The sequence below is a fragment of the Oncorhynchus keta genome, chromosome 10, assembly GCF_023373465.1.
Source record: "Oncorhynchus keta strain PuntledgeMale-10-30-2019 chromosome 10, Oket_V2, whole genome shotgun sequence".
Classification (NCBI taxonomy): Eukaryota; Metazoa; Chordata; class Actinopteri; order Salmoniformes; family Salmonidae; genus Oncorhynchus; species Oncorhynchus keta.
The window spans coordinates 17590856-17616622 of NC_068430.1; the positions used below are offsets into that span (position 1 = coordinate 17590856).

General features: G+C 43.8%; 1 protein-coding gene across 2 annotated transcripts; it reads right to left on the bottom strand.

Annotated features, from left to right (window-relative positions):
* Nucleotides 1-18043: 18043 nt before the first annotated feature.
* LOC118388308 (alpha-1,3-galactosyltransferase 2-like) lies at nucleotides 18044-25495 on the bottom strand. Of its 2 annotated transcripts, XM_035777218.2 has the most exons (7): nucleotides 25108-25495; nucleotides 24938-25009; nucleotides 24555-24623; nucleotides 24033-24122; nucleotides 22187-22282; nucleotides 19376-19513; nucleotides 18044-19238 (listed from the first exon to the last, which is right to left on the bottom strand). In XM_035777218.2, the coding sequence occupies exons 3-7, from the start codon at nucleotides 24557-24559 to the stop codon at nucleotides 18551-18553; spliced, it is 1017 nt and encodes a 338-aa protein (XP_035633111.1). In that variant the 5' UTR covers nucleotides 24560-24623; nucleotides 24938-25009; nucleotides 25108-25495; the 3' UTR covers nucleotides 18044-18550. The 2 variants fall into 2 exon arrangements, with proteins under 2 accessions (XP_035633111.1, XP_052382540.1); XM_052526580.1 differs by having other exon boundaries at nucleotides 24938-25494.
* Nucleotides 25496-25767: the final 272 nt, after the last annotated feature.

Consider the following 25767-nt stretch of genomic DNA (forward strand, 5'->3'; position numbering starts at 1 on the left):
AGACATGGTTCTCATCTTTGATGCTTTGTATCTCATCCAATGCAACAATGTGGTGGCAGGGTAGCCTAGTGGTTAGAGCCTAGTGGTTAGAGCCTAGTGGTTAGAGCGTTGGACTCGTAACTGAAAAGGTTGCAAATTCAAATCCCCAAGTTGACAAGGTAAAAATCTGTTGTTCTGCCCCCGAACAGGCAGTTAACCCACTGTTCCTAGGCAGTCATTGAAAATAAGCATTTGTTCTTAACTGACTTGCCTAGTTAAATAAAGGTAAAATAAAATAAAAAATGTTAAGGTATGATTGACTTATGCATTTGATGTAGGTTGTCCACACCAACTAGTGTAAAGAATGTTGTCTCCCGTTTTGCCACACAGATCTTTACTATAGATTACGGAGGTATTCTGTATGAATCTCTGGCTTGTTGATGATAAGATTGGAGGAACTGGACTCGGTCATGAACCAGGACACGGTGGAATAAAGTATAAGTAAGGCTGTTTAATCAGTGAAAAGTATTGCTCAGGCGTGCACAGGCTTGTTCAATTGACTCAGAGGGAGACAGCTGAAAAGAGCCCCAAAACATAGTGTGCATAAGATTTTGTACATAGAATGACGTAGGTAGAATAGTCTTTGTTCTTGCTTCGGACTGGTTGGCGTGGAACAGCATGGCTGGGTCTGGTCCCGCTGTCACTCCTCCCTTGGTGCAGAGCTGAGTTCTTTGTTCTCTGTGCTGGGTTGTGAAACTGTGTGTGTGTGTGTGCTATGGTTAGAGAGTTTCCTGTTTTGTCAGTGTGTGTGTTATTGTAGTCAGCCGCCTGTGCGGGGAGGGGGGTGCCAGTGCGGTTAGTATCTGCTGGGGAACAGGGAGAGGGGAGGTTATGAAACAGGGAGCATTTATTAGTGCAAGCTATAATTGCATGGTTAGGCCACAGGCAGACAACAGTCAGTGAATGCGTTATTACATGTGTTAATATGTTATTACAGTCTGCAATTGCATTTTATTACTAAAGAGTTTTATACCAAGGTTCCTGTGTCATCTATCTGGAAGACTGATTGTTAAAGGAAACATTTGTCGAGCTTGCCAGGTGTGACCGCTGTGTCTGGATGATCTACGTCCCACTGTGCAGCGCATCAAAGTTTGAAATGAGAAAAAAAAAACAGTGTAGTTGATGACTCATTCCAGTATGTAAGTGGCACCTCACTCATGGGGTTGATAATTACAGGAACAGTCAATAGCTAAATGTACATACAAGCCCGTATACGTTGTATGTGTGACAAATGACCCAGAACCCCACGTGTAATAGTTAGACATTCCTGAGGATCTAATGGAACCTTATGTGAGGAACTTGGTTATAGATTAGGATGAACAAAGTCAGTACTAAGGTACTGGGTGACAAGTGATTGAAAGTGGTATATGTGCATGGTGTCCTTACCTGAGAGAAGACACTGGTTTTATGTATGGTGACCTTACCTGAGAGAAGACACTGGTTTTATGTATGGTGTTCTTACCTGAGAGAAGACACTGGTTTTATGTATGGTGACCTTACCTGAGAGAAGACACTGGTTTTATGTATGGTGTTCTTACCTGAGAGAAGACACTGGTTTTATGTATGGTGTTCTTACCTGAGAGAAGACACTGGTTTTATGTATGGTGTTCTTACCTGAGAGAAGACACTGGTTTTATGTATGGTGTTCTTACCTGAGAGAAGACACTGGTTTTATGTATGGTGTTCTTACCTGAGAGAAGACACTGGTTTTATGTATGGTGTTCTTACCTGAGGGAAGACACTGGTTTTATGTATGGTGTTCTTACCTGAGGGAAGACACTGGTTTTATGTATGGTGTTCTTACCTGAGAGAAGACACTGGTTTTATGTATGGTGTTCTTACCTGAGAGAAGACACTGGTTTTATGTATGGTGTTCTTACCTGAGAGAAGACACTGGTTTTATGTATGGTGTTCTTACCTGAGAGAAGACACTGGTTTTATGTATGGTGATCTTACCTGAGGGAAGACACTGGTTTTATGTATGGTGTTCTTACCTGAGGGAAGACACTGGTTTTATGTATGGTGTTCTTACCTGAGGGAAGACACTGGTTTTATGTATGGTGTTCTTACCTGAGAGAAGACACTGGTTTTATGTATGGTGTTCTTACCTGAGAGAAGACACTGGTTTTATGTATGGTGTTCTTACCTGAGGGAAGACACTGGTTTTATGTATGGTGTTCTTACCTGAGGGAAGACACTGGTTTTATGTATGGTGTTCTTACCTGAGAGAAGACACTGGTTTTATGTATGGTGTTCTTACCTGAGAGAAGACACTGGTTTTATGGATGGTGTTTTTACCTGAGGGAAGACACTGGTTTTATGGATGGTGTTTTTACCTGAGAGAAGACACTGGTTTTATGTATGGTGTTCTTACCTGAGAGAAGACACTGGTTTTATGTATGGTGTTCTTACCTGAGAGAAGACACTGGTTTTATGTATGGTGTTCTTACCTGAGAGAAGACACTGGTTTTATGTATGGTGTTCTTACCTGAGAGAAGACACTGGTTTTATGTATGGTGTTCTTACCTGAGAGAAGACACTGGTTTTATGTATGGTGTTCTTACCTGAGAGAAGACACTGGTTTTATGTATGGTGTTCTTACCTGAGAGAAGACACTGGTTTTATGTATGGTGATCTTACCTGAGAGAAGACACTGGTTTTATGTATGGTGTTCTTACCTGAGAGAAGACACTGGTTTTATGTATGGTGTTCTTACCTGAGAGAAGACACTGGTTTTATGTATGGTGTTCTTACCTGAGAGAAGGCACTGGTTTTATGTATGGTGTTCTTACCTGAGAGAAGGCACTGGTTTTATGTATGGTGTTCTTACCTGAGAGAAGACACTGGTTTTATGTATGGTGTTCTTACCTGAGAGAAGACACTGGTTTTATGTATGGTGATCTTACCTGAGAGAAGACACTGGTTTTATGTATGGTGTTCTTACCTGAGAGAAGACACTGGTTTTATGTATGGTGTTCTTACCTGAGAGAAGACACTGGTTTTATGTATGGTGTTCTTACCTGAGAGAAGACACTGGTTTTATGTATGGTGATCTTACCTGAGGGAAGACACTGGTTTTATGTATGGTGTTCTTACCTGAGAGAAGACACTGGTTTTATGTATGGTGTTCTTACCTGAGAGAAGACACTGGTTTTATGTATGGTGTTCTTACCTGAGGGAAGACACTGGTTTTATGTATGGTGATCTTACCTGAGAGAAGACACTGGTTTTATGTATGGTGATCTTACCTGAGAGAAGACACTGGTTTTATGTATGGTGATCTTACCTGAGAGAAGACACTGGTTTTATGTATGGTGATCTTACCTGAGAGAAGACACTGGTTTTATGTATGGTGTTCTTACCTGAGAGAAGACACTGGTTTTATGTATGGTGATCTTACCTGAGGGAAGACACTGGTTTTATGTATGGTGTTCTTACCTGAGAGAAGACACTGGTTTTATGTATGGTGACCTTACCTGAGAGAAGACACTGGTTTTATGTATGGTGTTCTTACCTGAGAGAAGACACTGGTTTTATGTATGGTGTTCTTACCTGAGAGAAGACACTGGTTTTATGTATGGTGATCTTACCTGAGAGAAGACACTGGTTTTATGTATGGTGATCTTACCTGAGAGAAGACACTGGTTTTATGTATGGTGATCTTACCTGAGAGAAGACACTGGTTTTATGTATGGTGATCTTACCTGAGAGAAGACACTGGTTTTATGTATGGTGATCTTACCTGAGAGAAGACACTGGTTTTGTTTTGATATATGTGTAATTGGTGGGATTATAGATTTGGTGTAAGATAATTGTTGTATGAGTACAAGAACGGATACATTTGTGGATTGGGAAAGACATGGGAGTTTACTCTTCCATTACATCAACAAGAGAGGAGACAGGGAGACCCCCGTATTGAAGTTAAAATACAATTTAAATCAATTGTGGTTATTTACCACACATATGTGAAACCGTTTACAGTAGTGTGGTTAGTGAATAAATATAGTGATACTAAAGAAGAGGGGCTAGAGAAAAACTAACTCCGTAAGGTATATCCTCCTATGTTAGGTTCTACTACCCATATACGGCGATTATTACTTCCGGCGCCGACAGAGATGGCCGCCTCGCTTCGCGTTCCTAGGACACTATGCAGTTTTTTGTTTTTTTACGTGTTATTTCTTACATTAGTACCCCAGGTCATCTTAGGTTTCATTACATACAGTCAAGAAAAACTACTGAATATAAGATCAGCGTCAACTCACCATCAGTACGACCAAGAATATGTTTTCCGCGACGCGGATCCTGTGTTCTGCCTTACAAACAGGACAACGGAATGGATCGCATGCAGCGACCCAAGAAAACGACTCCGAAAAAGAGGGAAACGTAGCGGTCTTCTGGTCAGACTCCGGACAAGGGCACATCGCGCACCACTCCCCAGCATTCTTCTTGCCAATGTCCAGTCTCTTGACAACAAGGTTGATGAAATCCGAGCAAGGGTAGCATTCCAAAGGGACATCAGAGACTGCAACGTTCTCTGCTTCACGGAAACATGGCTTACTGGGAAGACGCTATCCGATGCGGTGCAGCCAACGGGTTTCTCCACGCATCGCGCCGACAGAAACAAAAATCTTTCTGGTAAGAAGAGTGGCGGGGGCGTATGCCTCATGACTAACGAGACATGGTGTGATGAAGGAAACATACAGGAACTCAAATCCTTCTGTTCACCTGATTTAGAATTCCTCACAATCAAATGTAGACCGCATTATCTTCCAAGAGAATTCTCTTCGATTATAATCACAGCCGTATATATCCCCCAAGCAGACACATCGATGGCTCTGAACGAACTTTATTTAACTCTTTGCAAACTGGAAACCATTTATCCGGAGGCTGCATTCATTGTAGCTGGGGATTTTAACAAAGCTAATCTGAAAACAAGACTCCTAAATTTTATCAGCATATCGATTGCGCAACCAGGGGTGGTAAAACCTTGGATCATTGTTACTCTAACTTCCGGGACACATATAAGGCCCTGCCCCGCCCCCCTTTCGGAAAAGCTGACCACGACTCCATTTTGTTGATCCCTGCCTACAGGCAGAAACTTAAACAAGAGGCTCCCACGCTGAGGTCTGTCCAACGCTGGTCAGACCAAGCTGACTCCACACTCCAAGACTGCTTCCATCACGTGGACTGGGACATGTTTCGTATTGCGTCAGATAAAAATATTGACGAATACGCTGATTCGGTGTGCGAGTTCATTAGAACGTACGTCGAAGATGTCGTTCCCTTAGCAACGATAAAAACATTCCCTAACCAGAAACCGTGGATTGATGGCAGCATTCGCGTGGAACTGAAAGCGCGAACCACTGCTTTTAATCAGGGCAAGGTGTCTGGCAACATGACCGAATACAAACAGTGCAGCTATTCCCTCCGCAAGGCTATTAACCAAGCTAAGCGTCAGCACAGAGTCAAAGTAGAATCTCAATTCAATGGCTCAGACACAAGAGGCATGTGGCAGGGTCTACAGTCAATCACGGACTACAAGAAGAAACCCAGCCCAGTCACGGACCAGGATGTCTTGCTCCCAGGCAGACGAAATAACTTTTTTGCCCGCTTTGAGGACAATACAGTGCCACTGACACGGCCTGCAACGAAAACATGCGGTCTCTCCTTCACTGCAGCCGAGGTGAGTAAGACATTTAAACATGTTAACCCTCGCAAGGCTGCAGGCCCAGACGGCATCCCCAGCCGCGCCCTCAGAGCATGCGCAGACCAGCTGGCCGGCGTGTTTACGGACATATTCAATCAATCCCTATACCAGTCTGCTGTTCCCACATGCTTCAAGAGGGCCACCATTGTTCCTGTTCCCAAGAAAACTAAGGTAACTGAGCTAAACGACTACCGCCCCGTAGCACTCACTTCCGTCATCATGAAGTGCTTTGAGAGACTAGTCAAGGACCATATCACCTCCACCCTACCTGACACCCTAGACCCACTCCAATTTGCTTACCGCCCAAATAGGTCCACAGACGATGCAATCTCAACCACACTGCACACTGCCCTAACCCACCTGGACAAGAGGAATACCTATGTGAGAATGCTGTTCATCGACTACAGCTCGGCATTCAACACCATAGTACCCTCCAAGCTCGTCATCAAGCTCGAGACCCTGGGTCTCGACCCCGCCCTGTGCAACTGGGTACTGGACTTCCTGACGGGCCGCCCCCAGGTGGTGAGGGTAGGCAACAACATCTCCTCTGAGCCCTCTCCTTTACTCCCTGTTCACCCACGACTGCGTGGCCACGCACGCCTCCAACTCAATCATCAAGTTTGCGGACGACACAACAGTGGTAGGCTTGATTACCAACAACGACGAGACGGCCTACAGGGAGGAGGTGAGGGCCCTCGGAGTGTGGTGTCAGGAAAATAACCTCACACTCAACGTCAACAAAACTAAGGAGATGATTGTGGACTTCAGGAAACAGCAGAGGGAACATCCCCTACCCACATCGATGGAACAGTAGTGGAGAGGGTAGCAAGTTAAGTTCCTCGGCATACACATCACAGACAAACTGAATTGGTCCACTCACACTGACAGCGTCGTGAAGAAGGCGCAGCAGCGCCTCTTCAACCTCAGGAGGCTGAAGAAATTCGGCTTGTCACCAAAAGCACTCACAAACTTCTACAGATGCACAATCGAGAGCATCCTGGCGGGCTGTATCACCGCCTGGTACGGCAACTGCTCCGCCCTCAACCGTAAGGCTCTCCAGAGGGTAGTGAGGTCTGCACAATGCATCACCGGGGGCAAACTACCTTCCCTCCAGGACACCTACACCACCCGATGTTACAGGAAGGCCATAAAGATCATCAAGGACATCAACCACCCGAACCACTGCCTGTTCACCCCGCTATCATCCAGAAGGCGAGGTCAGTACAGGTGCATCAAAGCTGGGACCGAGAGACTGAAAAACAGCTTCTATCTCAAGGCCATCAGACTGTTAAACAGCCACCACTAACATTGAGTGGCTGCTGCCAACACACTGTCATTGACACTGACCCAACTCCAGCCACTTTAATAATGGGAATTGATGGGAAATGATGTAAATATATCACTAGCCACTTTAAACAATGATACCTTATATAATGTTACTTACCCTACATTATTCATCTCATATGCGTACGTATATACTGTACTCTATATCATCGACTGCATCCTTATGTAATACATGTATCACTAGCCACTTTAACTATGCCACTTTGTTTACTTTGTCTACATACTCATATGTATATACTGTACTCGATACCATCTACTGTATGCTGCTCTGTACCATCACTCATTCATATATCCTTATGTACATATTCCTTATCCCCTTACACTGTGTATAAGACAGTAGTTTTGGAATTGTTAGTTCGATTACTTGTTGGTTATCACTGCATTGTTGGAACTAGAAGCACAAGCATTTCGCTACACTCGCATTAACATCTGCTAACCATGTGTATGTGACAAATAAAATTGGATTTGATTTGAATGCTAGCAAAGTATGCCGAAAGGTTTCATGTGAGACGTCAGGAGTAAACCCACCCTTTCCATGGTGAGAGGGCCCTATATCGTGCTTAGAAGGTGATGTAGCTGGCACGAGAGGCTAACTTCCGTCGCCTTGCGCAACGGAATCCCGCTCTTTGTACTGCCGTTTGATTTCAGCATCACTGGTGGTGAAGAATCGCAAGTACATCTCTTAAAAGAAGTGGATCACGTTAAAATATTCCAGCAATCTCAATTGCTTGGGTATTATAGTCTCATTCAATTTATTTAAATTGTCGAACATACCTTTCTAGGTTCTTCCAGTTAAATGAGACACCTTAAACTTTGCAATAGTAACCTAGATGAACCAACTTCCTAGGTGAATTTAAAGTGTAATTCCCAGATAGCCTACACAGGTTGATTATTTATTCAATTTGATCAATCAGTAAAAATCTGCTTCTGCAAAGCACAATCAATCAGTCCCGCCTCCAGCGGGAATCCCATATGGATTTGGCTTGAGGGGAAAGTGTACCATAGTGGTAAATGTACCTAACATTATCGTTATGATAATCCAGGAATCTCAATTGCTTTGGTATTATTGGGTCTCATTCAATTTATTTAATTTGTCGAACATACCTTTCTAGGTTCATCCAGTTTGCAATAGTAACCTAGATGAACCATCTTCCCAGGTTAATTTAAAGTTTAATTCCCAGATATCCTATCCAAGTATGATTAATCATTATCATTGATTAATTAAATTTGCTTTGGAAAATTAATTCACGTCCCCACTCGCCCGCTAATTAGTGAACCTCCACCCGCAAATGGATTGATCTCTGACCTCAGCAGCGATACCAACGCTAATTATGCCATTAGTGGAAAAGCAGACTACAACGCTTTCCAAAATCAACCATCGGGCGCAGGCCTCATAAAGGTTCTCTCCAGTCTAGCCCTGATGTCTTGCCTCCCGAGATTGGCATCTGTCCAATACCGCAGTGCACAGCTGAAGCACGAGCAGGTAATGGGAGACATAAAGAGACAGAGGGAGAGAACCGAGAAACCAATGACAAATGCAGAAAAGGAAAAATTCTGCTAGCTATGGAACAGCTATGGAACTGCTATGGAACTTCGCGCTCAACTTGATAACATGCATGCAGTTTTGTTGAACGTTACTCAAACACGGTTCTACTCAAAAAGCTACAGACCAAAGGCGATCAGTTAATGAACACAATGACAAAGATGGATGACAAATCAGCAGAACTCATTGAAGTCGCTGACCAAATGAATGATGAGAGAACTCAGGTGATGAAGATGGAAATATTGATTTCTAAGCAAGCGAAGGAAATCTCATAAGTGAATCTCTCGCTCCGTACTCAAGACCTCAAAACAATGACAGAGAAGTTTGAGACCGAAAGGAGCAAGTGTGACACTCACGTGTCCAAAATCAGTACTCTAGGCGCTCAAGTGGACTCTGCAATGCAGCAGAATACCACCCTTAGGTACCATCTAGAGGAAGTCCAGAATGGTCACGCTCTACAGTGTGACTACCAATCCAAGCAACCGGAGCCCTGTACTCACAGGAGTAAAGACAATAGGTTTTAGACCTTGCCTCCATTAAGTGTCCCTCAGTCTTCTCCTATTGGCCATTCGGCACTAAGTAATATTGCACCTCTTGGCCAACAACAACAAGTCTTGGCTTCTCCTCTTGGCCTTTCGGCCCCAATCTCTCCCCAGGATGAAGCCAACCCTCTCCACCCGCTTGGCGCAGAATACCATGACAAACTCATCAAGAATTTCCCCACCTTTGACCCCGTTCCAGGTCAGCCAAACGATACTGAGAAGTTCCTAGCTGACATAGAGGAAGGGTTGGATGGCTACCCAAACGCTACGGTTTCTGACAGGGTTTACCTGTTGAAGCGAACGTTGTATAGACACGTGACAAGGTTCATTCGTCTACAACAGCAACACGTGCTAAATGACTACGCTAAACTTGCCACAGCTTTGAAATTAGAATTCAGTGGTTCCGTGACTCGCAAACATGATAGCTGGCTAACACAGTCAAACAAGCTTAGAACGAACACCCACAAGCTTACTATCATAGGCTTCGTTCAGCTTACTTTGGCCTACTCAGGCATGGAAGACCTGTTACCATTTAAACAAATGTTCCTGTCGAACATGTATCTTCCCTTCATTACTTGGGCCCTGCCGCCCATGTTGGCTTGCCTATCTTACAACTCAGAGAGCTTGCAAGCACAGCTTTTGAGGCATCAAAAGTTCACAATGCTAAGAGCCCTGACCACTCGGTTTTGAAGTTTGACCAGGAGCACTCACTCCAGTTAGAGGGTGCATTATCAGGTATTGGAGCGTTGAGAGATGACGCACAACAACAGTTTCTACCACGAAACCATGATTCCAATAACCTCTGCGGTCGAAATAACTGTTAAGTACGTCGCCATCAACATGACTACCGCTACAATCGACCTGTTCGCTACGTTCCTGCACCCAACACATGATCTTAAAAGGGCTTTGAAGCCAACTAAACGTTGGTTAAAAGTGGAACGATGCGACATTACACTTCGAGGGGTCACTCAGACTACCTCGCTTCTCACATTGAGAGTCATGCTGAAACTACACTTCAAGGACGTATCGCTCGTCCACCCTGTGTATGTTACCAGCCTCGAAACTGTAACCCTGCTACTTGGAGCAGGCTTGATGGATCGGTTACTCCCATTGATGGATTGGAAAACCAACCAGGTATGGTCACAAGCCACCGTGCCTCCTCCATCGACCATACGGTCTTCCCCTAACGCAAGCTGCAACGCAGTCATTCACGAGGGGTGTCTGTCAAAAGCACCACTTGTGAAAAAGATGTTTAAAAACCTCTTGGGGCAGAATCTGATCCAAGGAGATATTACGACATCTCGACACATTCCATCAGCCAACCTGATTGACAATTATTTTCCTGATTTTGAGCCAGCTGTCTCTGTGAATAAGCAACTTCCCTCCTCCTTGCAGTCGCGCAATACGGTAGTTGAGATGAACTCCTCTTGCCCTTCGGACACTTCTGCAAGCACTGCGGCCGTCTCAGCAAGAAAAACATTGATGCGCAGAGTATACTCTGCTTCCGATGATACACCTTCCGCTTTATTGGAGACTGTCACCTCTTACAATGACACTAGTGGCGTCAGTCCAGCAACTGACCCAATGACTCCCACTGGTGAAACACTTTGCGATATCACAGACCGATATCCTCGTCTCAGTTCGCAGGTACTGAAGAGGTTGCCACACGCGGACGTGGTAATGACTGACATGCCTCGACAGCCACTGAGCGTTTTGAAGCACAAACACCAGGAGATTTGGTTGAAAGGTTACAGCCATTCTCATAACAACGCGGCCGCTGACAACTCATGCATAGGGTCCGACCTTTTCGTTTGCACCTCGGACACCAACACCACCCGCTGGTGGGGGGGTCTGGAGACACAAAGGGGGGGGGGGGGAATAGTAGCCCAGACCCATGATGAGCCTCATCGAGGCCGGTGGGGGGGGGGGGGTCGAAACCACAGACAACACCGTACGAGGCCGCCAGAGCATAAATCAAATATTGTTGTAAACTCCCCTATGAGAACAGCGAGGAGCAGACAGGCCCCTAGACAGGGATTATTTTAGAACACATCTAAGATAGTACTGAGGTGTACCACACTGGTCGTAAAGGAAGTCCAGTGGACATGTCCACCTCCAAAACAAATGGCAACAATAATCATTCCTTGACATGTGTAGGTTCAACTACAATACAACTAGTAAAATGCTCCAATCATGTGTTCCGGTAGTATAATATTTCAGAATAAATCGGTAGGATAACTGGTCCCTTTGAGCACCAGTACCAATACCAGCGACAGTCAGTCCAGCTACAATCAGTAAGAAGGTTAGAGACCTAACCAATCAAATTACCCTTGACAATAGCGACATAGGAGTCACTCAGAGTGCAACACGTGGAAGGGAATCTCCAGTGCACTCTTCCAATGGTTAACACACGTCACTAATAAATAGAATCCTCCATTCAGGAGGAATATTATTAGAATCATTAACCATGATCACACCACGTACGACTGGTCCATCACTTAAAGAGTACTTCCGTCTTGAGGTTAGCTCCTCCGTGGATAACAGCTATGAAAGAGACTTCATTACATATCGCCACTACAATAGTGGAAGACACAGTGACTTGTAGTAAAAACTACTACAGACTCCCTCGACACCAATTCTGACTGACCTCCAGGCATTGACTTGAAAATTACCTGACTACGTCAGACTCATTCTGAACAAGTTATAATCTGCCAGGATACTTGGTTTTCCCTTGACATGCGTGCTTGTGTAAGCATAAACAACATCCAATTAGGATTTATGCTAGGATCACTTAAGGGTCCAAGCAAAATACCAGCCTTAGTAAATAAAGTTGAACATTTACTTCGAGGCCTTTGACTCTACAGCACTCACCAGTTTTCTTCCCAGAAGTCCATAGGTCATCCCTGTAGACTGCCCAAAACTAGTGCCTTACAGCTGTAAACTTATCATAGTGCCTAAGCAACACACCAAGTAGGAAAACCCGAGATATGGCATTAGAGACAATGCCATGATAGTCATTTTGCCAGAACATTGGATGTATATAGAATGCAGCCCAATTAGATGATTTTTGTGTGAGAACTATATTTTTTTATATACTTCCATTCCTTTTCGGTTCAGTTCCTTTGACACTTAGGAAGTGATAGACCCAACAACCATCACTTAGTGCCACAACATCGCTCTTTGGGGAATTAATGTAATTATATATATTTCATGAGTGTGTGCGCGTTAACATCTGTTACTGCCCAGATCTTCCAGTCTGGACGACGACCAGACGACGGGTCCGGAACGGCGACCCCAAATCCGGACACCAACAGCCCATCCTTGTGGCGGCATGCCCCACTGTCAGAGAGCCTACCAAGGTAAACCACCAGAGGGGGGTGGGCCGCAACAGCGATCACCAACCAGGACATCCCCTGGCCCTCCCTGGGGTTCTTTGCAGCTTCCAGGGACCCTACCAAGGTACATCACTAGAAGGGACCGCAACGGCGATCACCAACCGGACATCAACTACCATCCTTGTGGTGGACAGCTCCGCTTTCAGAGAAGCCTACCAAGTTCAGCCACCAGAGGGGACGGCAACGATGATCTACAAAAAGGACATCACGTGTTCATGATTTTATGTTGATTTGTAACTTGCAGGACAAACAAGATCCAAACCACCAGGGGGGTATGTCATGACATTGGCCTCTTTGGGTATAGCAAGCCCATCCCCCTCTCCCTGCCTCCCCCTTTCTTCCTTCAACTAGGTTGCTGTGGTCAGATGTTGTAAATTCCTGAGAAGACCTCATGGACACACAGTTAGAGGGTAAACCTTCATAGAGGACAAAGGAAATCCTTCCACCTCACAGAACTTGAGGTACGAAACAAATTTCATGTTCCGGAGAAAGTATAAAAGATCGGTGAAGAATCCAGCTACGAACTGGTCTGTTTGTCACAACTTGGGAAGCTCATGGGAGACGGTGTGGCAACATTACCATAACGCTGTTTATATAATAGCCTCAGATATGAGGTTAACACCTAATTGTTGCTTAAGATGAATATGATACGGTTTGTATAATTGTGTAATATGATTGTGGACTGTTTAATGAAGAAAAATACAATTCCCTTTTGATTTGAGCTAAAATCAGAGGACCGCCCCTGAGCCCAGTTAGGGTCCGACATCCTGGGACAGCCCTCGTCCGAATAAAACCCCACTTGGGTTTTCGATCAGCAGACCGAGCTTACCTCAATTACGAGATGGCTAAAGGTTGCAGACCATGTTTTCTCCATTAGGAGGACAAAGGTTGTAGACCACCGCTGAAACATCCATTCTATAACGAATGATAACTATCCCCTCTAACCACAACCGAGAGAGAGAGGGAGAGAGATGGACAATTCAACAAAAGAAACAGACTTTTCACCAGCGATCAAGACGACATGCTGAGCGTAAATATATATATTGATTGCAATTGTTCCCGAATGAGTGATCGTTCATGTGTAAAGGATTAGTATTTCAATTGTTATAATTATTAACTCTGTAGTGACTTCTTAGTCGACCCCCACTTCCCCTTTTTGTCTAACAAGCCGCAATGCCGGTTTAACCCACTAGGGCACATTTTCCTATCATTACATTTACCTTGTTTGTTTATGCATTTCTGTGAATTACTTAGTTAGTAATAAATAAATCATTTAAGACAATTGATGACTCATAGTGAAGACTGGGTTCGTGCAGATAACCAACAATTTACGACGTTTGGAATGAGACTAACGTGAGGAAAAGTAAATAATTCATTTGTTTGAAGACTAATTGATCAGATAAAATATCTGAAAAGTTATTTTAGGTGCCCCGACTTCCTAGTTAATTAGTTACGTGATTAATCAGTTGATCGCGCAGTAACTAATTACAGAGAATCTTTGATAAAAACTATCAGTCTTCAGTTAATGATAGTAAAGACACGACACCCCCCCCTTATCTCAGCTCACTGGTCACCATAGCAGCACCCACCTGTAGCATGCGCTCCAGCAGGTATATCTCTCTGGTCACCCCCAAAACCAATTCTTCCTTTGGCTGCCACTCCTTCCAGTTCTCTGCTGCCAATGACTGGAACGAAATACAAAAATCTCTGAAACTGGAAACACTTATCTCCCTCACTAGCCTTACGCACCCGCTGTCAGAGCAGCTCACAGATTACTGCACATAGCCCATCTATAATTTAACCCAAACAACTACCTCTTTCCCTACTGTATTTATTTATGAAGGTCCTTTGCACCCCATTATTTCTATCTCTACCTTGCACATTCTTCCACTGCAAATCTACCATTCCAGTGTTTTACTTGCTATACTGTACTTACTTCGCCACCATGGCCTTTACCTCCCTTATCTCACCTCATTTGCTCACATTGTATATAGATTTTTTTTTTACTGTATTATTGACTGTATGTTTGTTTTACTCCATGTGTAACTCTGTGTTGTTGTATGTGTCGAACTGCTTTGCTTTATCTTGGCCAGGTTGCAATTGTAGATGAGAACTTGTTCTCAACTTACCTACCTGGTTAAATAAAGGTGAAATAAAATACAAATAAATACAAATATGATAGAGGCAATTTCCTTGGATTTGTCCAGATTTGACTCAGCATGTGAAACAGTTTCTGTTTCGATGTGCTACGTGCAATTTAACATTGCCAAAGGAGCACCTCTGAAACCAGGTCATTTCCCTACGTCAAGAGGACCATTTGTCCATCTTGCCATGGATTTTATAGATCTTGCAGAAAGAAAAGAAAGGAAAAGGTACTGTTTAGTCCTTATTGACAGGTTCGCCAGGTGGGTGGAGGCATTTCCCACCACACACTGTGATGCTAAGACAGTAGCAAAGCTACTAGTGAGGGAGAGCATTCCTAGATTTGGTGTTCCTGAGGTTATCTGCAGACAATGGTACCCACTTCACTGGTGATGTAGTGAAGCAAGTAGCCATAATGATGGGAGTGGACCAGAAGTTTGTGAACATCTACCACCCTCAGAGTAATGGGTTTACAGAGAGCTAACCAATCCATTAAAACAAGGGTTCGCTAAGGCATGCCACTCCACCAAGAAATCTTGGGTGAATTGTTTACCACCGGTGTTAATGAAAATGTGCAGTAGTGTTAATAAAGGCACGGGGTGTACATCACATGAAATGTTGACAGGAAGACCCATGAATGTTCCCGCACACAGACCCATGACTGACAGACAAATAGACCTCATTCTAGCTGAAGTAGAACACAGAGTACATGAAAGAGCTAACTACTATTGTCAGATCTCTCCACTCTCACACTAGGAAAGCTCAGGAGTAGGTACCAGCCTGTGGAGGTTGGAGACTGGGTCAAAATCCAGGTCCACAAGAGAAAATGGAACCAGCCAAGATGGTTGGGGCCATTCAAGGTAACTATGGCAACACCAACGGCGGTCAGAGTTCAGGAAAGGTCCGGCTGGCAATACCTGTCCCACTGCCAGAAGGTGTTCAGCCCACAGGAGATGGAGCCAGACACAGCCTGAAACAAGAGGCAGAAGCAGATGTGAGTCGAAACCAAAGACTTGAAAAAGATGAAGGGCAAGACCAAAGCCCTGAAGAACCAACTGTTTTACATGATCAGCAAGGTTGTTGTAAATAAACAAATCCTTAGGGGGTATAAGAGAGGAAAGACGAAAGCACGTGGTCGTTGGTGGTTGACTGTGTTGGCTCCATCCACACTACTTGTTTGTGTGGGTGAATCCAGCCCTGTCAACACGTGGGTAAAGTTTTATTCAAGACGTAGGTAGAAAAGTGTCCCCAAACGGGACTGCGGTGTTAATTTTGTCTAAACCCAAATCCATGGGAGAGTTGTTTGGTTCAATGAGTAGACCAATGGCAGAGACAGATCAGGCCTGCGGAATGTTGTATTTTATGAGGAGGGCAAAAGACAAGCAGAGCCAGTGTAATTGTACCATAGGACTCTTTTATGGACACGAGATAATTGACCAGGGTTATAAGAACGTATCGAAAGGGACTGGGAGATACAAGATCTGGGCAAGGTGTTTGACAAATGGGAATCCAGAAGCTGTGGATGGAATAGGGACTGTAACGTGTGGGGTTTGACGATAATTGGAAGATAGTTAGGAAAAGGCTTATGTGTACTCACCCAATGGTGAGTACACATGGTTAGAGTGAAAACCTGGGGACCACTGTGGCAGAACCAATTTTAGAGAATCTGAAGGAAGAACGTGTTCCGCCATCATGCATCTGTAACAATGGCTCTTTGGCTGTGGGTGTAACAGTGCACTGTAGATCTTATGCAGGCTACCTCACTGAAGAAGAAGAGCGCAGGACACATTTTAGCACACCCTATGGGTGGCATTTAGTGGATGTCTCATATTTAATTACAAGAGTGACCCATCTTGCTCTAAACTATGGTATGGGATCACCCTGGGGGTTTATGTGGATTTGCGGCAGTAGATATTTGGTAATTCCAAATAACTGGCGCGGGCGTTGCTTCAAATCATATCAAATGTATTTATATAGCCCTTAGTACATCAGCTGATATCTCAAAGTGCTGTACAGAAACCCAGCCTAAAACCCCAAACAGCAAGCAATGCAGGTGTTGAAGCACGGTGGCTAGGAAAAACTCCCTAGCAAAACCTAGGAAGAAACCTAGAGAGGAACCAGGCTATGAGGGGTGGCCATTTCTCTTCTGGCTGTGCCAGGTGGAGATTATAACAGAACATGGCCAAGATGTTCAAATGTTCAAAAATGACCAGTATGGCCAAATAATAATCACAGTAGTTGTCGAGGGTGCAGCAAGTCAGCACCTCAGGAGTAAATGTCAGTTGGCTTTTCATAGCCGATCATTAAGAGTATCTCTACCACTCCTGCTGTGTCTGGAGAGTTGAAAACAGCAGGTCTGGGACAGATAGCATGTCCGGTGAACAGGTCAGGATTCCATAGCCGCAGGCAGAACAGTTGAAACTGGAGCAGCAGCACAGCCAGGTGGACTGGGGACAGCAAGGAGTCATCATGCCAGGTAGTCCTGAGGCAAGGTCCTAGGGCTCAGGTCCTCCGAGAGAGAGAGAAAGAAAGAGAGAATTAGAGAGAGCATACTTAAATTCACACAGGACACCGGATAAGACAGGAGAAGTACTCCAGATATAACAAACTGACCCTAGCCCCCCGACACAAACTACTGCAGCATAAATACTGGAGGCTGAGACAGGAGGGGTCAGGAGACACTGTGGCCCCATCTGATGATACCCCCAGACAGGGCCAAACAGGAAGGATATAACCCCACCCACTTTGCCAAAGCACAGCCCCACACCAGTAGAGGGATATCTTCAACGACCAACTTACCATCCTGAGACAAGGCCGAGTATAGCCCACAAATATCTCTGCCACGGCACAACCCAAGGGGGGGGCGCCAACCCACTCAAGTGACGTACCCCTCCTAGGGACGGCATGAAAGAGCACCAGTAAGCCAGTGACTCAGCCCCTGTAATAGGGTTAGAGGCAGAGAATCCCAGTGGAGAGGGGAACCGGGCAGGCTTCCTCTGTGAAACTCTGAAATCTTATCAAACCAGCAATGACTTGTTAAAAGAGCAGAATAGTATGGTAGTATGGTGGCATTGGAGACATGCAATATCCCCAAACTGAGATGTTAAAATGTTTAAACAGTTTGGCCTAGATTCAATCCGTAGCACCAAAGATCCAGACTATAGCGCAATTGAAATTTAAATGCAATGTTCCCGAGTTAACGGATAATTTTTTCACAGTAAATGCTGCATATGACGGCCAAATCTAATTACCTTTAAATAATTAAAATAACACTAAGGTGGATCTTCCGCGGTACGGCTCGGTTCTTGTCCTTAGAGTATGGTTGCCATGGGTGGATCAAGTTCTTTATTCAGGAGTTTTTATTTATACATAAAAACAATTCCCAATACAACTTTATAAAATACATTTTACTTCATAATCCAAAAATACAAACCATACAAAAAAATATGTTGAATCATTTCTAAAGCTATCACATTAGGTCCTGACTACATGTCACTGCACTTCTCTGGTGTGGCTCAGTTAGTTGAGCATTGCGCTTGCAGCATCAGGGTAGTAGGTTAGATTCCTAATAGGTAACCACAAGATTTCAAGGGAAAATTCCTGCCAATGACACATGAGAACCAGGAAATTAACTACTTGATCATCCTGGGTTCAACACGCAAGCCAAAGACTCCACAGTGCAATAGGCAGATGGCCCATTATGTTATATTTACAAACTTTATTGACTTGCACAAGGTGGGTCATACTGGGGTGTAGACTATCGCAGCGCTGCACTGTGAACTGTTTGAAGCTTCAGGGGCTTTTGCTCATTAGATTATTGCATACAGGTTCTGATTGCTCACTCTGTAATCCGGAGTGTGTCATATTTTTTCTTTGCCCAGAGCAGGCGGGTCACATGCATGTCACCACGGTAACCAATGTCACTGCTCCAGCAGTACTCAGGAGACAGCACTCTACTGGGCTTATGGAGCCACAGGTACTTGTTGAGGTGACTCTCATCATGCCACAGAGCCTCCACCTGGTTCTCCTTGTCCTCCATGATGGTCTGGTAACAGGTCTCTGTCATATTTTTCACATTCTGCCACGAGCCTCCAAACACGGCAGCATGATAGTAGAAGTCCCCAGTCTCCATGTAGGCCCTGGACCTGGGGTTGCGGTCGTAGGTGTACAGGCTCTGTGGTCGGTGGTAGTAGTAGGCGTGGAGCAGAGCAACAGAGTCTCCCAGAGCCTCTGAGCCGAACCGACCCACAAACACCTGGTCCACGTCAAAGCAGAAGATGTAGCGGCTGTATTGACGAATCTGTGACTCAATGGCGTCTGCAATGGCTCTCATACGCATCATGGAGATGTCCTGCCAGCGAGAGTGTCTCCGCACCCTCACAACTTTCAGGCTCCGCCCAGGACCAAGCTGGATGTTTGGTACCCTCTCGGGAACATCCGTGAACACATAGTATGTCACAGGTAAAGCCACCATGAAGTGACGCTCAGCAGACAAAAGGAATGCCTCCAGGTAGGCATCTAGATACCTTGGGATGGGAAGGAGTAAAACCTCACGTTTAAGAATAGCATCTCCAAATATGCTGCTTACAGTAAGTGACAGAAGTGTTTCATAAGAATGAATAAGTTGCTAGGAAAAAAATTGGTCACCAAGATGAAAACCGACCTGCCCACAGCGAATACAGTGAGAGAGACAGAGGAGTGGTTCCTCCTGTGCTCCTGGTCGTAATGATCTGGGTCAAACATTCCATCCCAGATCACAGGGGCTCCCCAGTCAGTGCAGGTCTGAACATCCCCTCTGGACCTGGTAGGAACAGAGAGCCCAGCTAGTACATATTGTTTCTTAGAGCTTGGTGAGAGCATGGTTGACCTATGGTTATTTTGCATACATTGGGAATGTTCTCAAATAGTTCAGAGAATGTTAAGAAACAATGATGCAGTCTGTATAACGTACCACCGGGGGCAAACTACCTGCCCTCCATGACACCTACAGCACCCGATGTCACAGGAAGGCCAAAAAGATCATCAAGGACATGAACCACCCGAGCCATTGCCTGTTCACACCGCTATCATCCAGAAGGCGAGGTCAGTACAGGTGCATCAAAGCTGGGACATAGTGACAAAAACAGCTTCTATCGCAGAGGCCATCAGACTGCTGAACAGCCATCACTAACATTGAGTGGCTGCTGCCAACATACTGACTCATCTCTAGCCACTTTAATAATGAAAGAATTTATGTATTAAATGTATCACTAGCCACTTTAAACAATGCCACTTTATATGATGTTTACATACCCTACATTACTCATCTCATATGTATATACTGTACTCCATACCATCTACTGCATCTTGCCTATGCCGTTCGGCCATCGCTCATTAATATATTTTTAATGTACATGTTCTTATTCATTCCTTTACACTTGTGTGTATAAGGTAGTTGTTGTGATATTGTTAGGTTAGATATTACTGGTCGGAACTAGAAGCACAAGCATTTCGCTACACTCGCATTAACATCTGCTAACCATGTGTATGTGACAAATAAAATTTGATTTGATGTAAACTTCCGACTTCAACTGTATATACTGTATTCTATTCTACTATATTTAATCAATGACACTCCGAACATAGCCTATCCTAATATTTATATATTCCTTAAATCCATTAGTTTACTTTTAGGTTGTGTATATTTTGTGTATTGTTGTGAATTTTTTATATATTACTGCACTGTTGAATCCAGAAACACAAGCATTTGGCTACACCCACAATAACATCTGCTAAACATGTGACAAATATCATTTGATTTGATAGTTTTCATGGGAGGTTTTATTAATACTCTGAGAACAGAAATTATGCTATTTGGAAGTTTGTCCTTAACTTTCACTGAGGGCCTCCTGAGTGGCGCAGCGGTCTAAGGCACTACATCGCAGTGCTTGAGGCGTCACTACAAATCCGGGTTTGATCACAGGCTGTGTCTCAACCAGACGTGATCGGGAGTCCCATAGAGTGACACACAATTGGCCCAGCGTTGTCAGGGATAGCGGAGGGTTTGGACGGGGGGGCATTTTTTGATTCATCGCGCTCTAGCGATTCTATTTACTAGATGAGGATTCTAGAATATTGAAATGAAAATGTGTTAACCAATTGGATGGGAACCTAGCTACTGGTAGCTAATTTTTGGTTCCCTTTTTTGAACTCCAAGCACAGATGGGCTGGATTTAGACAAGCAGATTTTCATATTTTTAAAAACTATTTGGTCTTTTGACCAATCACATCAGATCTTTTTCAGAGCTGATCTGATTGGTGAAAATACCAATTAGAAACAAACAAAAAATAGTTGGGCTTCTTGTGTAAACGCAGCCAGAGAAATGTATTTATTTAGACATTAACCATGCATGTATTTTTTTGTGACACAGCATCAGTGAGATTTGAACCTATAATCTTCCATTCTCTATCCATGAAATTAGTCCACTGCACCACCAAGATGAACATACCAATTCAAATAGTATGCATATAAAGCTGTTCATTTTAGTCTATTAAAACAGATACCATTTAAAAGAAACCAAGAACCCATTAACATCAGGTGGGGCCAATTAGTTGGAGCGGCCAACACACACACACACTTAATTAACAACGATAGCGCAGGGGTATTTAACTCTTACACTATGAGGTCTGGCGCTTGCTGACACCTGGTGTCCCAGGTCTAAATCAGTCCCTGGTTGGAGGGGATTAATGAAAAAAAGGAACTGGCTTTGAGGTCCAGAGTTGAGTTTGAGGGAGATAGAGGATAGAGTGTGTTTTGGTGATGCTGAGAACGGAATGTATAAGTTTCAAATATAATTCTTAGAACATTCTCTGACAGTTAATATAGTTTATGGGATATTTTCTTAATGTTCTCGGAAAAATTTGGTAACATGACTTTAAATGGAAACCTATAGAAAAATGTATGCTGAAGTCCTGTAATTCCTACAGAAGAATGTTGTTAATGATAATTTTCTGAAGAATTTGAGAAAATTCCCAATGTCAAACCAGTTGGAGATAAGGTGGCTGCAAAGAGGTAGGCAGCGCCATTGAGGCAACCTCCATTTTGATTTAGTCAATTTTCTTAATGATTCCCTGTGATGCCCCGGTTGGACAGGACTCCAACAAGGTCACCAAGAGGGATCAGCCAATGAAGTTGGAAGTCCTGCCCAGTTGACTACATTAAAATGGTGAAAGCCCTCAATGTCAATGCCCAGTCTAATATGGCATTTTGGTCACTAGAGACCTCTATCAAGCTCTATGGAACCTCGTAGAAGGGAGTATTTGTGGTGAGGAACTGAGGTGAGCTTAGCCCCATACTTTTACCAATAAAAAAAGCCATTAAAACGATCTTTAGATTTCATTTTCAGACTCCAACACAATATAAATAACAGTAATGAACACAATAAAAGGAATGGCATGCTCTGAACATGATTGATATAAAAACAAAATGTCCTACCAAAGGTCCAGGGAAGCATCTATACTATTCCCCAGCTTCAGCTTCTCTCCAGGGGCGAGATGACATCGGTTCATGGGGATTAAGCCCTCCAAGTACCTACAACACAACAACATGCTGGGTCAAAACTTAAACAACTGTTTCTGTTTCTATGTTAAAAGGTATGGATAGTGTCAAGTGACTGAATTCATATACACTGCTCAAAAAAATAAGAGGGAACACTAAAATAACACATCCTAGATCTGAATGAATGAAATATTCTTATTAAATACTTTTTTCTTTACATAGTTGAATGTGCTGACAACAAAATCACACAAAAATTATCAATGGAAATCAAATTTATCAACGCATGGAGGTCTGGATTTGGAGTCCAGACCTCCAAAATTAAAGTGGAAACCACACTACAGGCTGATCCAACTTTAATGTAATGTCCTTAAAACAAGTCAAAATGAGGCTCAGTAGTGTGTGTGTGGCCTCCACGTGCCTGTATGACCTCCCTACAACGCCTGGGCATGCTCCTGATGAGGTGGTGGATGGTCTCCTGAGGGATCTCCTCCCAGACCTGGACTAAAGCATCCGCCAACCCCTGGACAGTCTGTGGTGCAACGTGGCGTTGGTGGATGGAGCGAGACATGATGTCCCAGATGTGCTCAATTGGATTCAAGTCTGGGGAACGGGCGGGCCCGTCCATAGCATCAATGCCTTCCTCTTGCAGGAACTGCTGATACACTCCAGCCACATGAGGTCGAGCATTGTCTTGCATTAGGAGGAACCGAGGGCCAACTGCACCAGCATATGGTCTCACAAGGGGTCTGATAATCTCATCTCGGTACCTAATGGCAGTCAGGCTACCTCTGGCAAGCACATGGAGGGCTGTGCGGCCCCCCAAAGAAATGCCACACCACACCATGACTGACCCACCTCCAAACTGGTCATGCTGGAGGATGTTGCAGGCAGCAGAACGTTCTCCACGGCATCTCCAGACTGTCACATGTGCTCAGTGTGAACCTGCTTTCATCTGTGGAGAGCACAGGGCGCCAGTGGCGAAGGGCCCTCATACCACCCTCGTGGAGTCTGTTTCTGACCGTTTGAGCAGACACATGCACATTTGTGCTGGAGGTCATTTTGCAGGGGTCTGGCAGTGCTCCTCCTGCTCCTCCTTGCACAAAGGCGGAGGTAGCGGTCCTGCTGCTGGGTTGTTGCCCTCCTACAGCCTGTCTCCTGGTAGCGCCTCCATGCTCTGTACACTACGCTGACAGACACAGCAAACCTTCTTGCCACAGCAAGCATTGATGTGCCATCCTGGATGAGCTGCACTACCTGAGCCACTTGTGTGAGTTGTAGACTCCGTCTCATGCTACCACTAGAGTAAAAGCACCGCCAGCATTCAAAAGTGACCAAAACATCAGCCAGGAAGCATAGGAACTGAGAAGTGGTCTGTGGTCCCCACCTGCAGAACCACTCCTTTATTGGGGGTGTCTTGCTAAATGCCTATAATTTCCACCTGTTGTCCATTCCATTTGCACAACAGCATGTGACATTTATTGTCAATCAGTGTTGCTTCCTAAGTGGACAGTTTGATTTCACAGAAGTGTGATTGACTTAGAGTTACATTGTGTTGTTTAAGTGTTCCCTTTATTTTTTTGAGCAGTGTAGAACAGCCCTACGGTCCTTCTTCCTAAACATATGCTGCACAACAAGAAGCAAACAATTGGTGCAGGGGAACAGCAGAGGAAAGGGAAGTACTTAGTCAGTTGCACAACTGAATGATTCAACTGAAATGTGTCTCACATTTAACCCACCCCTCTGAAACATTAAAGCATGGTGCTTTCATTAAGAAAATACACACCTTATTGATGTAGGTGTGAAGTAGGCTATGAAGAGTAGCACAGAGGCACATCCTGCACATGTTAATACACGCTTTGCCTTGTACAATACTCTGACGGAAAATAGACAAAAACGTTACGTCAAAAGGTGCGATAGGAGGTCAATGCAAACACTAAGGCCCATAGTTCCACTTTCACCTGATAACACATCATAAAAGACCAGGACATTTTTTCTTTCTCTTTTCTGACAATGAAATCATTGACTCCAACATTGTGAACATTTAATGTTATTAGTTAATGGATTATGAGAGGGACTTTATTTATATATATATAAAACATATATATAATAAACATCATGAAACATATTTGTTAACATTTAGGCCTAATATATGAGTTTGGATTAGCATGGTTCCAGTCAAGGTGTTTTTTATGTGTTTTTTTTAATACCCCAAAATGAAGTAAAAATATAAATAACTGGTCATTTCATTTATGTTAAAAATGAGTCTATTAACATTGATGACATTGCATCAGCACAGAAGCCATACCTCATTGCGTGCCTGGAACGTTTGTTCCAAAGTCTGTTTCAGATGGTGAAACTGAGTGAAATTAATATGCTGAGGAAATTAAATGTACATTGTTAAGGTGAATACCAAACGGATCTTATTCTGACAATGATGTACAGCTCATCATACAGATAATTATTCCATGAATTTAAGGTAATAAAATGTGCTTAATTGAATAGCCTAAATGTATCATACATCTGTGATTCTAAAGTAGCCTAAATACAGTAGGGTAATATTAAATCAAATGCAATGGACTGCAAACTCTGTAAGGCACTAATATCACGAACATATAAATTAGACAGCGTTTACACAAATTAAAAACAACAACAATGTCATCAGGTGTAGATGGAAATGTTGTCGCCTACCTGCTTTGCTTGTTAGAACACCTAGCCGGTTGATGCGTCTATAAAACACTTAATCTCAAGAGAAGTAGTTTCCTGTACATTGCGAGGGGGTAATTATTTACACCCAAAACATGGACGGAGAGAATCAACCCAACACCAGCATCTGATCATGCGTCGGTTTGTCCTTTTACCTGTTAGCGTTTTTCGTCATTAATCTTGTTCTGGGGGCAGCTCTGCAGAGTGGTCACCATCCGACACAGCCACAAAGTTATAAAATCACATTTTAAACTTAACCACAATGCTAACCCTAATATGTAATTAAAAACCTAAAAGCAATTTTGTTTTCATGAACATTACAGCCAACTTTGACCTGGCCAATCAAAAGTGGATAGCGCTCAGTTCTGCCTCCAGGACAAGACTCGTGACAATAAACGTTGATTTGCGAGATTACCTTTCGAGGTTCAAATGCTGTATATACAGAGCAGAAAAGAAAAGTAAACAACATGCAAAACCCGATTGTGAGATATAAAAATACCAAACCGCTGTGCTGAATATCGCCAGGTGTGTATCATAGACCAATTTCAAATCCTTATTGTCATCAAAAGGTCAAATAATGGTTTTATACCAGTCCGTTTGGGTCATGAAAATGCATTTGGGTGACCACACCTTACTGCAGTTAATACTTTCCACAGGTAACTTCCACAGGTAACTGAAAAGTAAGGTATCTCTAGCATCATATGCCTATTTGAAATAAGTGTGTTTGCCAAGGAACAACAGTTGATAACAAGAGCCTCTACTTGGAGGGTACTATGGTGTTGAATGCTGAGCTTTAGTTAATGAACAGCATTCTT